The sequence below is a fragment of the Mus musculus genome, chromosome 12 (assembly GCF_000001635.26).
Source record: "Mus musculus strain C57BL/6J chromosome 12, GRCm38.p6 C57BL/6J".
Taxonomy (NCBI): domain Eukaryota; kingdom Metazoa; phylum Chordata; class Mammalia; order Rodentia; family Muridae; genus Mus; species Mus musculus.
Genome location: NC_000078.6, coordinates 101,612,769 through 101,630,812, shown reverse-complemented (window position 1 = coordinate 101,630,812; position 18,044 = coordinate 101,612,769). Strand labels below are relative to the sequence as shown.

Below are 18,044 nucleotides of genomic sequence, written 5' to 3'. Positions count from 1 at the left end.
CCAATCACAAAAGAACACACATGGTATGCACTCACTGATAAGTGGATATTACCCCCAAAGCTTGAAATACCTAAGATACAATTCACAGACCACATGAAGCTCAAGAAGGAAGGCCAAAGTGTAGATACTTTGATTTTTCTTAGAAGAGGGAACAAAGTACTCATGGAAGTAAATATAGAGACAAAGTGTGGAGCAGAGACTGAAGAAAAGGCCATCTAGAGACTGTCCCACCTGGAGATCCATCCCATATACAGTCACCAAACCCTATTGAGGATGCCAAGAAGTGCTTGCTGACGAGAGACTGATATAGCTGTCTCCTGAGGCTCCGCCAGAGCCTGACAAATACAAATGCATGCAGCCAACCATTGAGCTGAGCACAGGGACCCCAATGGAGGAGTTAGAGAAAGGACTCAAGGAGCTGAAGGGATTTGCAACCCCATAGGAAGAACAGCAATACCAACTACCAGACCCCCCCCCCCCCAAGCTCCCAGGGACTAAACCACCAACCAAAGGGTATACATGGAGGGACCCATAGTGCCAGCCTCATATGTAGCAGAGGGTGTCCTTGTTGGGCATCAATGGGAGGAGAGGCCCTTGGTCCTGTGAAGTCTCGATGCCCCAGTGTAAGGGAATTCTAGGTGGGTGGATGGGTGAGCACCCTCATAGAAGCAAGGGGTGGTTGGATAGGATAGGGGGTTTCTGGGGGGGAGGACTGAAAGGGGATAACATTAGAAATGTGCATAAAGTATCCAATAAAAAAAGTGAAAGAGCATGAGTATAATAGTAATATGAGTTCTGTTTCTCATGATACAGAATGAAAACTTTGGAATTCTTTAGATTTAGCTAGGAGACTGTAAGAAAAGCAAAGGTATTCTACCTACATCTCACTACTATGGACAATCTTCCTTTTTTAAAATCTTTTTTTTTTTTATTAGAAAAACTGATTAAGTCTGAGGTAATGAAGGTGGGAAGGACTGAATAATGTTTCCTTAACTCATGACAAAAGAGGAAGCCTTTTCAGACAAAATTGGCCAGAAAAAAAGACCTGTAGAGGGAATAAAAGTTGTTGGAAAAGAGTTGATGATGGGAAAGTAGGACGATATAGATACATTTGTGCAGTTAATGTATAAGATGCCAGAGACCTGGGACTGTGAAGCCCCAGAGAGACTATGCAAGTGACTCTAGTTGAGACTTTTGCAGTGGGAGATAGCCCAAAGTAGCCATCTCCTGTATTCAGGCAGGACTTCAGTGAAGGTATATGGAAAAGAACCCACCCACAAAACTATCGACTGAAAATGTGTCCTACCTACAAGATGTGCAGGGACAAAGATGGAGAAAAGATGGAGGGAATGGCCGATGACTGGCCCAAATTGAGACCCATCCCATGGGCAAGAACCAATCTATTAATGATGCTCTGTTATGCTTGTAGACAGGATTCTAGCATAACATCCTCTGAGAGGCTCCACCCAGCACCCAAGGGACACAAAAGCAGAGACCCAAAACCAAACATTAGAAGGAGTGTGTGTGTGTGTGTGTGTGTGTGTGTGTGTGTGTGTGTGTGTGAGTGTGTGTGTGTGGGGGGAGTCTTATGGGAAAATTGGAAAATGGATTGAGGGACTTGAAGAGGTTAGAATGTAGAATGTTGGATGTGGGGTTGGTGAAGATCCTTTCCCAATCTGTAGGCTGTTGTTTTGTCCTATTGACAGTATTCTTTGACTTATAGCTTCTCAGTTTCATGAGGTCCTACTTATTAATTGCTGATTTTAATGTCTGAGCCATTAGTGTTCAAGAAGTTGTCTCCAGTACCAATGAGTTCAAGCCTTTAGTGTATCCTGTTTTATATTGAGGTATTTGATCCACTTGGACTTGAGTTTTCTGTGGGGTGATAAATATGGATGTATTTGCACTCTTCTGCATGAAGACATCCAGTTAGACCAGCACCATTTGTTGAAGATGTTTCTCCCTTTTCTGTTGTATAGTTTTGGCTTCATTCTCAAAAATCAAGTGTCTATAGGCATGTGAGTTAATTTCTATGTCCTTGATTCGATTCATCTTCCTGTCTGTTTTTATACCAATACTATGCAGTTTTTTTAATTTAATCTTTTATTTATTTATATTCCAAATGTTGTTCGCCTTCCTGATCCTCCCTCCAAGAATTCTTTACCCTGTCCCCTCTTCCCTTTGCCTCTGAGTGGGTATTCCACCTCCACTCCACACTCCCTCATTCACCCACACACACCCCTACACACACACACACACACACACACACACACACACACACACACACACACTGCATGCCCATTCCTTGGGGCATCAAGGCTTTGTAGGATTAGACACATCTTCTTCCCCTGAGGCCACACAAGGGAGTCTTCTGATATATAAGTGTCTGGGGCCACAGACCAGCTTATGTATGCGGTTTGTATGGTGGATTAGTCTCTGGGAGCTCCCAGAGTTCCAGGTCAGTTGATAGTTTTGGTCTTCCTATGCAGTTGCCATTCTTTTCAGCTCCTTCAATCCTTCCCCTAACTCTTCCATAGGGGCCCTGACCTCAATCCAATGGTTGTCTGTAACTATCTAAATCTGTCTTGTCAGATGCTGGTATAGCCTCTCAGAGAATACCCATGCTAATCTGTCTGCAAGCACACACTGGGAGATAGCCATTTTTACTATGTTAATTCTACTGATCTATGAGCATGGAAGATCTATCTTCTGATGTCTTCAATTTCTTTCTTCAGAGACTTGAAGTTCTTGTCATACAAATCTTTCACTCGCTTAGTTGGAGTTACAGCAAAATATTCTATGTTATTTGTGGCTACTGTGAAGGGTATTATCTCCCTAACTTCTTTCTCAGACCATATGTCACTTATGTAAAGGAGAGCTATTGATTTCTTTGAGTTAATTTTGTATCCAGCTACTTTGCTGAAGGTGTTTATCAGCTGTAGGGGCTCTCTGGTGGAAATTGTGGGGCTTACTTACATGTGCTATCATATTATCTGTGACTAGCAATACTTAGACTTCATTTCAATATGTATTCTTTTGACCTTTAGTTGTCTTATTTCTCTAGCTAGGACTTCAAGTACTATGTTGATCAGATAGGGAGAGAGTGGCCAGCCTGGTCTTGTCCCTGATTTTACTGAAATTGCTTTAAGTTTTGTCATTTGTTTTGATGTTGGCTATCTGCTTGTTGTATATTGCCTTTATTGTGTTTAGGTATGGGACTTGCATTCCTGAACTCACCAAGACTTTTACAATGAAGTAGTATACAATTTGTCAAAGGCTTTTCAGTATCTAATGAGAAGATCTTGTGACTTTTTTTTCAGTTTGTTTATATGGTGGATTGTGTTGATGCGTTTTCATATAGTGGAACACTCCTGCATCCTTGGGATGAAGCTTTATTGATCATATTGGATGATGTCTTTGATGTGTTCTTGGATTCAGTTTGAGAGTATTTTATTGAATATTTTTTGCATCAATGTTCATAAGGGAAGCTGGTCTGAAATTCTCTTTGTGGAATCTTTGTATGGTTTAGGTATCAGGGTAACTGTGGCCTCATGGAATGAGTTTGGCAATGTTCCTTATGTTTATATTTTATGAAATATTTTGGAAGTGTTGGTATTAGCTCTTCTTTGAAATTCTGTTAGAATTTTGTGCTAAAATCATCTGACCCAGTGATTTTTTTGTTTGGGAGACTTTTAATGACTGCTTCTATTTCCTTAGGGGTTATCAGACTACTTAGTTTACCTGATAATGATTTAACCTTGGTAAGTGGTATCTTTCTAGATAATTATCCACTTTATTTAGATTTTACAAATTTGTGAAGTATAGGCTTTTGAAAGAAGACCTAATGTTTTTTCTTTTTTAATTCTTAGTTTCTGTTTTTGTCTCCATTTTCATTTCTGTTTTTGTTAATTTGAGTAATGTCTCTTTGTTTTTTTATTTAGTTTGGCTAAGAGTTTTCTATCTTGTTAATTTTCTCAAAGAACTAGCTTTTGGTTTTGTAGATTCTTTGTACTGTCCCCTTTGTTTATAACTGATTAATTTCAGCTCTGAGTTTGCTTATTTCCTGTGAACTACTGCTTCTTTTCTCTAGAGTTTTCAGGTTTAATTTTAAATCATTACTATGAGACCTCGCCACATTCTTTATGAATGCACTTAGTGCTATGAACTTTCCTCTCAGCACTGCTTTCATTGTGTCCAGTAAGTTCTGGTATATTGTGCCTTCATTTTCATTGTGTTCTAGAATGTCTTTTTTAAAATATTTATTCATTTTTTTATTTATATGAGTACACTGCAGCTGTCTTCACATACTCAAAGAGTGCATTGGATCCTATTACACATGGTTGTGAGCCATCATGTGTTTGCTGGGAATTGAACTCAGGACCTCTGGCAGAGTAGTCAGTGCTCTTAATTGCTGAACCATCCCTCCAGCCCTAGAAAGTCTTTAATTCCTTTCTGTATTTCTTCCTTGACCGAGAGATCATTGAGTAGAGAGTTGTTCAGTTTTCATGAGTTTATAGGCATTCTGTTGTTGAATTACAGCTTGGTGATCTGATAGGCTACAAGGAGTTATTTCAGATGCAGATGTAGAGACCCACAACAAAACAGAAGGAGCTTGGGGGGAAAGGCTTTGAGAACGTACAATATTGCCCTATTTCCTCTTCCACTGATGAGCCTCTCCATACCTTACTACATTGTATAATGATTCCCTCACTGTACCTCAATTCCATCTAGAACCTGGCCCTAGAAAATGGGCTCTAGAGCATGAGAGCTATATATTGCAGAAAACCCATTCCACACAGAACTGGTTATCACTTTATATTTTGGAAAACAATCTCCCCCCAAAACACCCATGCCATGTAAGTGTTAAAACAATCTTTTATGTATTTTAAAAATAAGAAAATGTAATGTGAAGCTACTGACTGTCAGAAACTAGAATTATAATAGTATAATAATAATATAGCATTGTACCAAATGCACATTTAAGAAATTTAAGTATGTTATATGAACATGTTTAATGGAACTAGGATTCAAAGATAATCAGTTATCATTGGTTAATTATACAGACTTAAATTATGAGCTAACAGTTGTACTTGAGGTGAGTCCAGGATTTCCCCTAATAGATTTCTTCAATGCCTTCAGTGGGTGGATGTTACGCAGTTGGAATACAAATGCTATAAAAATTAATACTCCTAGCACTACAGATGTTGCAACAGCTATTAGTGCATGTCCTGGAAAAGGCAATGGGACTTCGTCGACATAAATCTAAAAGTAAAAACAAAAGTGAATATGTAAAACACTGGATCTCCACAACTAACCACACAGTAAAATTCCACCCATAATTCTGTGGACATTTAGCATCCCCTACCATCTATACTCTGATCTCTACCACACCCTGTCTAAGCCTTATCCAGCACACAAATACTGCCCCTGTTATCTTTATCCACAAGTTGGATTTGACAAGAGTTGTGTCATTTTCCCACTCATGTCATTTTGTACATCATGCATTTACTATACCTGAAATTCTTCACTTAACTCACAAAAGCTGACTCCAGGAACCACAGACACCTTGAAGTGAAACAGTTCAGAGCCCTGTGGAACAAACACAGATGGTCATCCTCAACTAGTGTGTTCATTTCAACAAAAGCACCCAGGAGAGCCACTTCTATGAGAACACATCTATGAGAATGAAACTAAAACATAAAACTACTTGGCTTTCATGAACACTTTGAATCACCACTAAATTTCTGTGGTTTTAATGTGTCTCTGCATTTCCCTCGTTTTCCACACTTATCTGGGCTCTGTGTATCCCTGAGATCCCTAGATAGTGGAAACTTTTCTGCTTACCTTTAGCCAATTGATCTGGCATATCTCTTTCAAAAAAAGTAAATTAATGTTCCAATCAATATTCTGATTCATTTAGAAATAAGAAACTAAGGGAAGTAAATAAAGATGTTCTATATACTTTAAAGCTGTTATTTGCACCATTCATTAGCTTGTAATCTTTCAATCTTACTTTAGCATATATACTTTACTTTGAACTCTACATGGTAAAAAATTATAATGCTGTCAACTTACCTGTATGGTTAGGTTGAGACCTAAAGGATTATACACTGGAGTCTTAAGCAGTGGCTCTAAGTAATGCTTCATTTTCTTAACGTTTTCTGGCTCATTGTGTTCTGAAATACAGGGACTACATTTTAAGCACACTTATATTTTCATATCTTACTGTTACATGAAGGTACAACAAAATATTTTATCATGTGACATGACTAAGGAACTCGTGCTCTTAGTTTTGTTTGAGTTATATCTTTAGAGTTGTATTTTCCCAAGATATTTTAATATAAACTAAAGAACAGCTAAGAGAAGAAAAGAGACACCCAGAAGACAGTAAAATATAACCACAGCATGGTTATGGACATCTCAAAGAGTTGCAGAAGATAAGACAAACCCAAGTATATGTATGGGCCAAGAGAGAATTATTTTTTATTTTCAAACCATGTCTGGTACATAGGGTTGGTAATATGGTTTAGTGGTTAAGAGCACTGGCTGTTCTTGTACAAGGCCTAGCTTTGATTCCCAATACCCATGTGGCAACTCACAACCATCTGCAACACCATTTCTAGGGGATCTGAATCTTGGCTTCTGAGGGTACCAGGTGTGCAAGTGATACCCAGACATACAGATAAAACACCCATATTCATCAAAAGTAGAAATATTCTGGTACTGGGGAATTGAAGCCCAGTGCCTTTTTCATAATAGACAAGAACTCTACCACCAAACTACATACTCAGTTCTCTTCAGGTGGAATTAGCATAACTGCTTACATTGCTCCAATATGCTCCTCAATAAGCAGATAGCTTCATCTGATCTCTGCTAAAGACTGAGTTCTTTTTTTCTAGTCTCTGATTATAAGATACCAATCCTGACATGAATATACTTTGCATTTTTCATAGTGGTGGGCAAATGATTTGTCTAAGATGGAAGTAAACTTGCACAATATGATAACTAAATGGTTCTCCAAGAGTAGTAAATAGCTCTGTTGCTTAATACTTCATTTTTTCTAAATAAGTAAGCTGGTGTAGGTTTTGTAAACCACAGTAATGTAATGGAGACAGGAGCTAAAGAAAGTAATTCAAGCTCTGACTGTCTTCTTAGCTAATTTCCCTTGGGAATTCTGTCACCACTGCTAACTCACTAGTTTAACAATCTTCTTTTAAAATGCTTACATATTTAAAAGTCAATTCTCCAAACCTGGAAAATGGAAGCTTTATTTTCTTTACTGGAGTTTTCACTTCAAGAAAGCATTACATTGTCAGAGTAAGACTCATTGAACCAAGTATCTGCAAACTTAGTGATACAGTGGTGACTAATCAAATTTTGATTCAGTTCATCTACCCACTTCATCAGACCTCTCTGCCATCTTCCTGTCTCTTCTCTCTCTCTCTCTCTCTCTCTCTCTCTCTCTCTCTCTATATATATATATATATATATATATATATATATATATGTATGTATGTATGTATGTGTATGTATGTATATATGTATGTATATATATATATATATATGCATATGCATGTATCTATCTACTGTCTGTCTATCTGTCTGTCTATCCATCTGTCTATTATCTGAAAACATTCACACATAAATATGCAACTGAAAATTATATCTTTGGGGTAAAACTGAATTTAAATAAATTTCCTTTTGTGTTGTAAAATTTGCCTGTTTATTTTTAGCTCTTTTACCACAAAATTCCCTTTCTCTCTCTCTTTTTTTTCCTTCTTTTTGGAACAATGTCTCACCTAGCCCAGGCTGCTCCTATCTCATTATAGAACTGAAACTGACCTTGGACTTCTGACTCTCCTTCCTTTACCCACCAATTGCTGGGATTATAACTGTGTGTTACCACATTCAAGTAAAAAAAAAATCTTTGCGAAACTTTATGTATGTAATTAGACACATATTCTACAGATTGCCTGGAAACACTTAGAACATTTTGATAACTGCTATGATAGTGACTAATAAAGACATGCACAACTGGTACACAGCACAAACTCAATCATCATTGCTACTAAACTACAACATGACTTTCAGATTCATTCATTTCTGGCAAATTATTTGCTAAATATTTATTTTTAATTATTTTTGAATGTGGGTATAATCATAGGACACCCTACAGGTGGAGTTCCAGACATTATGTGAGTTGCTTGACTTGAGTTCTCTACAAAAGCACTATACTCCTTTAATACTGAGCAATATCTCTAGTCCTGAGTTCATGTATAAAAAAAATGGCCTTAGTCAATTAAATTCAGGGTACCAGATGCGATGAGAACCTAAAAGGACACGACAATGGTGAATATGAACATGCCAGTGACTCAACTCCTTTTCCAAATTCTACTGGATATTTCTCATGTGAACAGGCTTTGCAATCCACTTGTGTTTGAAAACCACTAATAAGAGACCGAAACATCTAATAAGAGAGAGAAATCCATACTTAGTTGCCAGTTTTTCCTCATATTCACTTCAGTCATGGTAACTAAATACGGAGGTTCTGCGGAGATTTTGTCTCTTTCATTGAAAATTTCCAAAACAACTGGGTATTGTGTGACTGGAAACTTGAAACGATGAACCTAAAATACAATTACATGAATGCGTATAAGAATGGAAAATTCAACACTTATTTCTGGCCAGGAAATGAATGAAATGTTTGCAGAATCTTGGCTATTCTAAGTAGAATGCTTCTTAGGATCTCTGCCTTTCAGACATGGAAATGGTCTATCACAACCAAATCCATGAAAATCCCAAGTAATAAGATTCATAACTTTTAAAAACACTGAAGTTATTATACAAAGTGATAAGTGTAATTATGGAGTTTTCTTACACAAACATAAACTTATGTATATATATATATATATATATATATATATATATATGCACACACACACATACATACATACATAAATATATACACACATATTGGAATTATATATACACACATGCATACACACACACATATTGGAATTATCTTCCCTGTCATTATACATTGGGTTTTTGTTTCGCATCCTCTTCTCTGAAATCCCCGTGTTCTTCCCAGACAGAGTTTCCTTCTGCTTTTTTTTAAATTATTTTTTTAATTAGGTATTTTCATTTACATTTCCAATGCTACCCCAAAAGTCCCACAAACCCTCCCCTGACTCCCCCCCCCCTACTTCTTGGCCCTGGCATTCCCCTGTACTGAGGCATATAAAGTTTGCAAGACCAATGGACCTTTCTTTCCACTGATGGCCTCCTAGGTCATCTTCTCATACATATGCAGCTAGAGACACGAGCTCCGGGGGGGGGGGGTACTGATTAGTTCATATTGTTGTTCTACCTATAGGGTTGCAGACCCCTTTAGCTCCTTGGGTACTTTCTCTAGCTCCTCCATTGGGGGCCCTGTGATCCATCCTATACATGACAGTGAGCATCCACTTCTGTGTTTGCTAGGCCCCGGCCTAGTCTCACAAGAGACAGCTATATCAGGGTCCTTTCAGCAAAATCTTGCTAGTTTGTGCAATGGTGTCAGCGTTTGGGGGCTGATTATGGGATGGATCCCCAGGTATGGCAGTCTCTAGATGGTCCATCTTTTCGTCTCAGCTCCAATCTTTGTCTCTGTAACTCCTTCCAAGGGTGATTGTTCCCAATTCTAAGAAGGGGCAAAGTATCCACACTTTCGTCTTCGTTCTTCTTGTGTTTCATGTGTTTTGCAAATTGTATCTTGTATCTTGGGTATTCTAAGTTTCTGGGCTAATAACCACTTATCAGTGAGTACATATCATGTGAGATCTTTTGTGATTGGGTTACCTCACTCAGGATGATGCCCTCCAGGCCCATCCATTTGCCTAGGAATTTCATAAATTCATTCTTTTTAATAGCTGAGTAGTACTCCATTGTGTAAATGTACCACATTTTTTGTATCCATTCCTCTGTTGAGGGGCATCTGGGTTCTTTCCAGCTTCTGGCTATTATAAATAAGGCTGCTATGGACATAGTGGAGCATGTGTCCTTCTTACCGGTTGGAACATCTTCTGGATATGTGCCCAGGAGAGGTATTGCTGGATCCTCTGATAGTACTATGTCCAATTTTCTGAGGAACTGCCAGACTGATTTCCAGAGTGCTTGTACAAGCTTGCAATCCCACCAACAATGGAGGAGTGTTCCTCTTTCTCCATATCCTCGCCAGCATCTGCTGTCACCTGAATTTTTGATCTTATCCATTCTGACTGGTGTGAGGTGGAATCAGATAGGGGACTAATATCCAATATATATAAAGAACTCAAGAAGATGGACTCCAGAAAATCAAATAACCCCATTAAAAAATGGGGCTCAGAGCTAAACAAAGAATTCTCACCTGAGAAATACCAAATGGCTGAGAAGCACCTAAAAAAAATGTTCAGCATTCTTAATCATCAGGGAAATGCAAATCAAAACAACCCTGAAATTCCTTCTGCTTTTATGTCACATAAATTTTCTTATCTGTCTACCACAATTGAAGATCTTTTCCTCCTCTTGTGTAGTTGCTTTTCTACTTTCTACTCCCCCAATATAAATTTAAGTGTAGAGTGTTTATATGAGGAAAAACATAGTACTCCTTTTCTAAGCCTGACTTATTTCCCTAACACAATGATCTGCAGTACCATCAAATGGTAATTTTTCTGCAAATATCATAATTTCACATTTTGTTTTATTTTCTTTTGTTTACTGCTGAAAAGTACTCCTGGACAAATATTGCCTATCCATGGACATTTAAAATAGTTCCATTTCTTAGTGATTGTAAGTAATTCAGCAATAAACATGGATGAAAATAACTCTCTGTGGTATATTGACTAAGTCCTTAAGATGTATATCCAGAAGTGGCACAGCTAAATCGCACGAGAGAGCCGGTCTCTCAGGAGTGTTGTCATTCCTAATTTCACATGTGAGACCACCACTTTTGCTCCAATAACTGGCCAAAGTGAGACCCACAAGGAGTACACAGGGCACAGGAACTGCAGAGCAGTCAAGGACATGAACCTTCCAGTTTCTTTTTTTTTTTTTTCCATTTTTTATTAGGTATTTAGCTCATTTACATTTCCAATGCTATACCAAAAGTCCCCCATATCCACCCACCCCCACTCCCCTGCCCACCCACTCCCCCTTTTTGGCCCTGGTGTTCCCCTGTACTGGGGCATATAAAGTTTGCAAGTCCAATGGGCCTCTCTTTCCAGTGATGGCCGACTAGGCCATCTTTTGATATATATGCAGCTAGAGTCAAGAGCTCCGGGGTACTGGTTAGTTCATAATGTTGTTCCATCTATAGGGTTGCAGATCCCTTTAGCTCCTTGGCTACTTTTTCTAGCTCCTCCATTGGGAGCCCTATGATCCATCCATTAGCTGACTGTGAGCATCCACTTCTGTGTTTGCTAGGCCCCGGCATAGTCTCACAAGAGACAGCTACATCTGGGTCCTTTCAATAAAATCTTGCTAGTGTATGCAATGGTGTCAGCGTTTGGATGCTGATTATGGGGTGGATCCCTGGATAGGGCAGTCTCTACATGGTCCATCCTTTCATCTCAGCTCCAAACTTTGTCTCTGTAACTCCTTCCATGGGTGTTTTGTTCCCAATTCTAAGGAGGGGCATAGTGTCCACACTTCAGTCTTCATTCTTCTTGAGTTTCATGTGTTTAGCAAATTATATCTTATATCTTGGGAATCCTAGGTTTGGGGCTAATATCCACTTATCAGTGAGTACATATTGTGTGAGTTTCTTTGTGAATGTGTTACCTCACTCAGGATGATGCCCTCCAGGTCCATCCATTTGGCTAGGAATTTCATAAATTCATTCTTTTTAATAGCTGAGTAGTACTCCATTGAGTAGATGTACCACATTTTCTGTATCCATTCCTCTGTTGAGGGACATCTAGGTTCTTTCCAGCTTCTGGCTATTATAAATAAGGCTGCTATGAACATAGTGGAACATGTGTCCTTCTTACCAGTTGGGGCATCTTCTGGATATATGCCCAGGAGAGGTATTGCTGGATCCTCTGGTAGTACTATGTCCAATTTTCTGAGGAACCGCCAGACTGATTTCCAGAGTGGTTGTACAAGCCTGCACTCCCACCAACAATGGAGGAGTGTTCCTCTTTCTCCACATCCACGCCAGCATCTGCTGTCACCTGAATTTTTGATCTTAGCCATTCTGACTGGTGTGAGGTGGAATCTCAGGGTTGTTTTGATTTGCATTTCCCTGATGATTAAGGATGTTGAACATTTTTTCAGGTGCTTCTCTGCCATTCGGTATTCCTCAGGTGAGAATTCTTTGTTCAGTTCTGAGCCCCATTTTTTAATGGGGTTATTTGATTTTCTGAAGTCCACCTTCTTGAGTTCTTTATATATGTTGGATACTAGTCCCCTATCTGATTTAGGATAGGTAAAGATCCTTTCCCAATCTGTTGGTGGTCTTTTTGTCTTATTGACGGTGTCTTTTGCCTTGCAGAAACTTTGGAGTTTCATTAGGTCCCATTTGTCAATTCTCGATCTTACAGCACAAGCCATTGCTGATCTGTTCAGGAATTTTTCCCCTGTGCCCATATCTTCAAGGCTTTTCCCCACTTTCTCCTCTATAAGTTTCTGTGTCTCTGGTTTTATGTGAAGTTCCTTGATCCACTTAGATTTGACCTTAGTACAAGGAGATAAGTATGGATCGATTCGCATTCTTCTACATGATAACAACCAGTTGTGCCAGCACCAATTGTTGAAAATGCTGTCTTTCTTCCACTGGATGGTTTTAGCTCCCTTGTCGAAGATCAAGTGACCATAGGTGTGTGGGTTCATTTCTGGGTCTTCAATTCTATTCCATTGGTCTACTTGTCTGTCTCTATATCAGTACCATGCAGTTTTTATCACAATTGCTCTGTAGTAAAGCTTTAGGTCTGGCATGGTGATTCCGCCAGAAGTTCTTTTATCCTTGAGAAGACTTTTTGCTATCCTAGGTTTTTTGTTATTCCAGACAAATTTGCAAATTGCTCCTTCCAATTCAGTGAAAAATTGAGTTGGAATTTTGATGGGGATTGCATTGAATCTGTAGATTGCTTTTGGCAAGATAGCCATTTTTACAATGTTGATCCTGCCAATCCATGAGCATGGGAGATCTTTCCATCTTCTGAGATCTTCCTTAATTTCTTTCTTCAGAGATTTGAAGTTTTTATCATACAGATCTTTCACTTCCTTAGTTAGAGTCACGCCAAGATATTTTATATTATTTGTGACTATTGAGAAGGGTGTTGTTTCCCTAATTTCTTTCTCAGCCTGTTTATTCTTTGTATAGAGAAAGGCCATTGACTTGTTTGAGTTTATTTTATATCCAGCTACTTCACCGAAGCTGTTTATCAAGTTTAGGAGTTCTCTGGTAGAATTTTTAGGGTCACTTATATATACTATGATATCATCTGCAAAAAGTGATATTTTGACTTCCTCTTTTCCAATTTGTATCCCCTTGATCTCCTTTTGTTGTCGAATTGCTCTGGCTAATACTTCAAGTACTATGTTGAAAAGGTAGGGAGAAAGTGGGCAGCCTTGTCTAGTCCCTGATTTTAGTGGGATTGCTTCCAGCTTCTCTCCATTTACTTTGATGTTGGCTACTGGTTTACTGTAGATTGCTTTTATCATGTTTAGGTATGGGCCTTGAATTCCTGATATTTCCAAAACTTTTATCATGAATGGGTGTTGGATCTTGTCAAATGCTTTTTCTGCATCTAACGAGATGATCATGTGGTTTTTGTCTTTGAGTTTGTTTATATAATGGATTACATTGATGGATTTTCGTATATTAAACCATCCCTGCATCCCTGGAATAAAACCTACTTGGTCAGGATGGATGATTGCTTTAATGTGTTCTTGGATTCGGTTAGCAAGAATTTTATTGAGGATTTTTGCATCGATATTCATAAGAGAAATTGGTCTGAAGTTCTCTATCTTTGTTGGGTCTTTCTGTGGTTTAGGTATCAGAGTAATAGTGGCTTCATAAAATGAGTTGGGTAGAGTACCTTCTACTTCTATTTTGTGAAATAGTTTGTGCAGAACTGGAATTAGATCTTCTTTGAAGGTCTGATAGAACTCTGCACTAAACCCATCTGGTCCTGGGCTTTTTTTGGTTGGGAGACTATTAGTAACTGCTTCTATTTCTTTAGGTGATATGGGACTGTTTAGATGATCAACTTGATCCTGATTCAACTTTGGTACCTGGTATCTGTCCAGAAATTTGTCCATTTCGTCCAGGTTTTCCAGTTTTGTTGAGTATAGCCTTTTGTAGAAGGATCTGATGGTGTTTTGGATTTCTTCAGGATCTGTTGTTATGTCTCCCTTTTCATTTCTGATTTTGTTAATTAGGATTTTGTCCCTGTGCGCTTTAGTGAGTCTAGCTAAGGGTTTATCTATCTTGTTGATTTTCTCAAAGAACCAACTCCTCATTTGGTTAATTCTTTGAATAGTTCTTCTTGTTTCCACTTGGTTGATTTCACCCCTGAGTTTGATTATTTCTTGCCGTCTACTCCTCTTGGGTGAATTTGCTTCCTTTTTTTCTAGGGCTTTTAGATGTGTTGTCAAGCTGCTAGTATGTGCTGTCTCCCGTTTCTTCTTGGAGGCACTCAGAGCTATGAGTTTCCCTCTTAGAAATGCTTTCATTGTGTCCCATAGGTTTGGGTACGTTGTGGCTTCATTTTCATTAAACTCTAAAAAGTCTTTAATTTCTTTCTTTATTCCTTCCTTGACCAAGGTATCATTGAGAAGAGTGTTGTTCAGTTTCCATGTGAATGTTGGCTTTCCATTATTTATGTTGTTATTGAAGATCAGTCTTAGGCCATGGTGGTCTGATAGGATACATGGGACAATTTCAATATTTTTGTATCTATTGAGGCCTGTTTTGTGACCAATTATATGGTCAATTTTGGAGAAGGTCCCGTGAGGTGCTGAGAAGAAGGTATATCCTTTTGTTTTAGGATAAAATGTTCTGTAGATATCTGTCAGGTCCATTTGTTTCATAACTTCTGTTAGTTTCACTGTGTCCCTGTTTAGTTTCTGTTTCCACGATCTGTCCTTTGAAGAAAGTGGTGTGTTGAAGTCTCCCACTATTATTGTGTGAGGTGCAATGTATGTTTTGAGCTTTACTAAAGTGTCTCTAATGAATGTGGCTGCCCTTGCATTTGGTGCGTAGATATTCAGAATTGAGAGTTCCTCTTGGAGGATTTTTACCTTTGATGAGTATGAAGTGTCCCTCCTTGTCTTTTTTGATAACTTTGGGTTGGAAGTCGATTTTATCCGATATTAAAATGGCTACTCCAGCTTGTTTCTTCAGTCCATTTGCTTGGAAAATTGTTTTCCAGCCTTTCACTCTGAGGTAGTGTCTGTCTTTTTCCCTGAGATGGGTTTCCTGTAAGCAGCAGAATGTTGGGTCCTGTTTGTGTAGCCAGTCTGTTAGTCTATGTCTTTTTATTGGGGAATTGAGTCCATTGATATTAAGAGATATTAAGGAAAAGTAATTGTTGCTTCCTTTTATTTTTGTTGTTAGAGTTGGCATTCTGTTCTTGTGGCTGTCTTCTTTTTGGTTTGTTGAGGGATTACTTTCTTGTTTGTTCTAGGGCGTGATTTCCGTCCTTGTATTGCTTCTTTTCTGTTATTATCCTTTGAAGGGCTGGATTCGTGGAAAGATATTGTGTGAATTTGTTTTTGTCGTGGAATACTTTGGTTTCTCCATCTATGGTAATTGAGAGTTTGGCCGGGTATAGTAGCCTGGGCTGGCATTTGTGTTCTCTTAGTGTCTGTATAACATCTGTCCAGGCTCTTCTGGCTTTCATAGTCTCTGGTGAAAAGTCTGGTGTAATTCTGATAGGCCTTCCTTTATATGTTACTTGACCTTTCTCCCTTACTGCTTTTAATATTCTATCTTTATTTAGTGCATTTGTTGTTCTGATTATTATGTGTCGGGAGGAATTTCTTTTCTGGTCCAGTCTATTTGGAGTTCTGTAGGCTTCTTGTATGTTCATGGGCATCTCTTTTTTTATGTTTGGGAAGTTTTCTTCTATTATTTTGTTGAAGATATTAGCTGGCCCTTTAAGTTGAAAATCTTCATTCTCATCAATTCCTATTATCCATAGGTTTGGTCTTCTCATTGTGTCCTGGATTACCTGGATGTTTTGAGTTAGGATCCTTTTGCATTTTGTATTTTCTTTGACTGTTGTGTCGATGTTCTCTATGGAATCTTCTGCACCTGAGATTCTCTCTTCCATTTCTTGTATTTTGTTGCTGATGCTCGCATCTATGGTTCCAGATCTCTTTCCTAGGGTTTCTATCTCCAGCGTTTCCTCGCTTTGGGTTTTCTTTATTGTGTCTACTTCCCCTTTTAGTTCTAGTATGGTTTTGTTCATTTCCATCCCGTTTGGATGTGTTTTCCTGTTTTTCTTTAATGATTTCTACCTGTTTGGCTGTGTTTTCCTGCTTTTCTTTAAGGGCCTGTAACTCTTTAGCAGTGCTCTCCTGTAATTCTTTAAGTGACTTATGAAAGTCCTTCTTGATGTCCTCTATCATCATCATGAGAAATGTTTTTAAATCTGGGTCTAGATTTTCGGTTGTGTTGGGGTGCCCAGGACTAGGTGGGGTGGGAGTGCTGCGTTCTGATGATGGTGAGTGGTCTTGATTTCTGTTAGTAGGATTCTTACGTTTGCCTTTCGCCATCTGGTAATCTCTGAAGCTAGCTGTTTTAGTTGTCACTGTTAAGAGCTTGTTCTTCAGGTGACTCTGTTAGCCTCTATGAGCAGACCTGGAGGGTAGCACTCTCCTTAGTTTCAGTGGGCAGAGTATTCTCTGCAGGCAAGCTCTCTTCTTGCAAGGCAGGTACCCAGATATCTGGTGTTCGAACCAGACTCCTGGCAGAAGTTGTGTTCCACTCACTAGAGGTCTTAGGATCACGTGTGGAATCCTGTGTGGGCCCTTGCGGGTGTCAGGCGACTCAGCTGGCAAGGTAGCCGGGGCTCGAGTGGAGTGGAAGGGGTTTGTGCCCCAGATCAAGCCCGGGTAGCCTGCTTCCCTATGTACCGCAGTCTCAAGTTCCACGCGATTGGATTGGGGTAGGCGCTGTGTTCCACTCACCAGAGGTCTTAGGGTCCCGTGGGGAGTCCCGTGTGGACCCTTGCGGGTGTTGGGCAAGACTCTGCTTGCAAGGTAGCCCGGGGCTCGAGTCACGAGTCGAGCGGAAGGGACTTGTGCCCCAGATCAGGCCCGGGTAGCCTGCTTCCCTATGTACCGCAGTCTCGAGTTCCGCGCGATTGGATTGGGGCAGGCACTGTGATCCACTCACCAGAGGTCTTAGGGTCCCGTGGGGAGTCCCGTGTGGACCCTTGCGGGTGTTGGGCAAGACTCTGCTTGCAAGGTAGGGACTTGTGCCAACCTTCCAGTTTCTATCAGTGCCCCTGAGCTAACCCTGTGACACAGTTCTCCACACTCAAATCCCATTGAGAGAGCTGGTTTCCCAGGAGTGATGACATACCTAAGAGCACAGGCTCACAGCCCAGAGGAGGGACAAGCTCCAGTCAGAGACAGCAAGACCAACTAAAACCAGAGATAACCATATGGAGAGAGGCAATTACAAGAACATAAGCAACAGAAACCAAGGCTATTGGCATCATCAAAACCCAGTTCTTTCAAGATAGCCAGTCCAGGATACACCAACACACCAAAAAAGCAAGATTTGGATTTAAAAATCACATCTCATGATGATGATAGAGGACATCAATAAGGACATAACTCCCTTTAGAAAAATACAGGAGAGCACAGGAAAACAGCAAGAAGCCGTTAAAGAGGAAACACAAAAATCCCTTAAAGAATTACAGGAAAACACAAACAGGTGAAGGAACCTAACAAAACCATCTATGCTCTAAAATGGGAAATAGAAAACAATAAAGAAATCACAAACAGAGACAACCCTGGAGATAGAAAAACTTGGAGAGAGATCAGGAGCAATAGATAATACAATATAA

The 18,044-nt window shown here is 39.4% G+C and overlaps 1 protein-coding gene across 1 annotated transcript in view; it reads right to left on the bottom strand.

The window, feature by feature from the left end:
- Positions 1-4,803: 4,803 nt before the first annotated feature.
- The window catches only part of Catsperb (cation channel sperm associated auxiliary subunit beta), a 221,365-nt gene continuing 208,124 nt past the window's right edge, over positions 4,804-18,044 (bottom strand). The window contains exons 24-27 of the mRNA NM_173023.2: positions 8,492-8,627; positions 6,076-6,176; positions 5,515-5,589; positions 4,804-5,262 (exon numbers count right to left, since the gene is read on the bottom strand). Coding sequence (NP_766611.2) covers positions 5,071-5,262; positions 5,515-5,589; positions 6,076-6,176; positions 8,492-8,627 — 504 coding nt within the window. The 3' untranslated portion in view covers positions 4,804-5,070. The remainder of the gene's footprint in view (positions 5,263-5,514; positions 5,590-6,075; positions 6,177-8,491; positions 8,628-18,044) is intronic.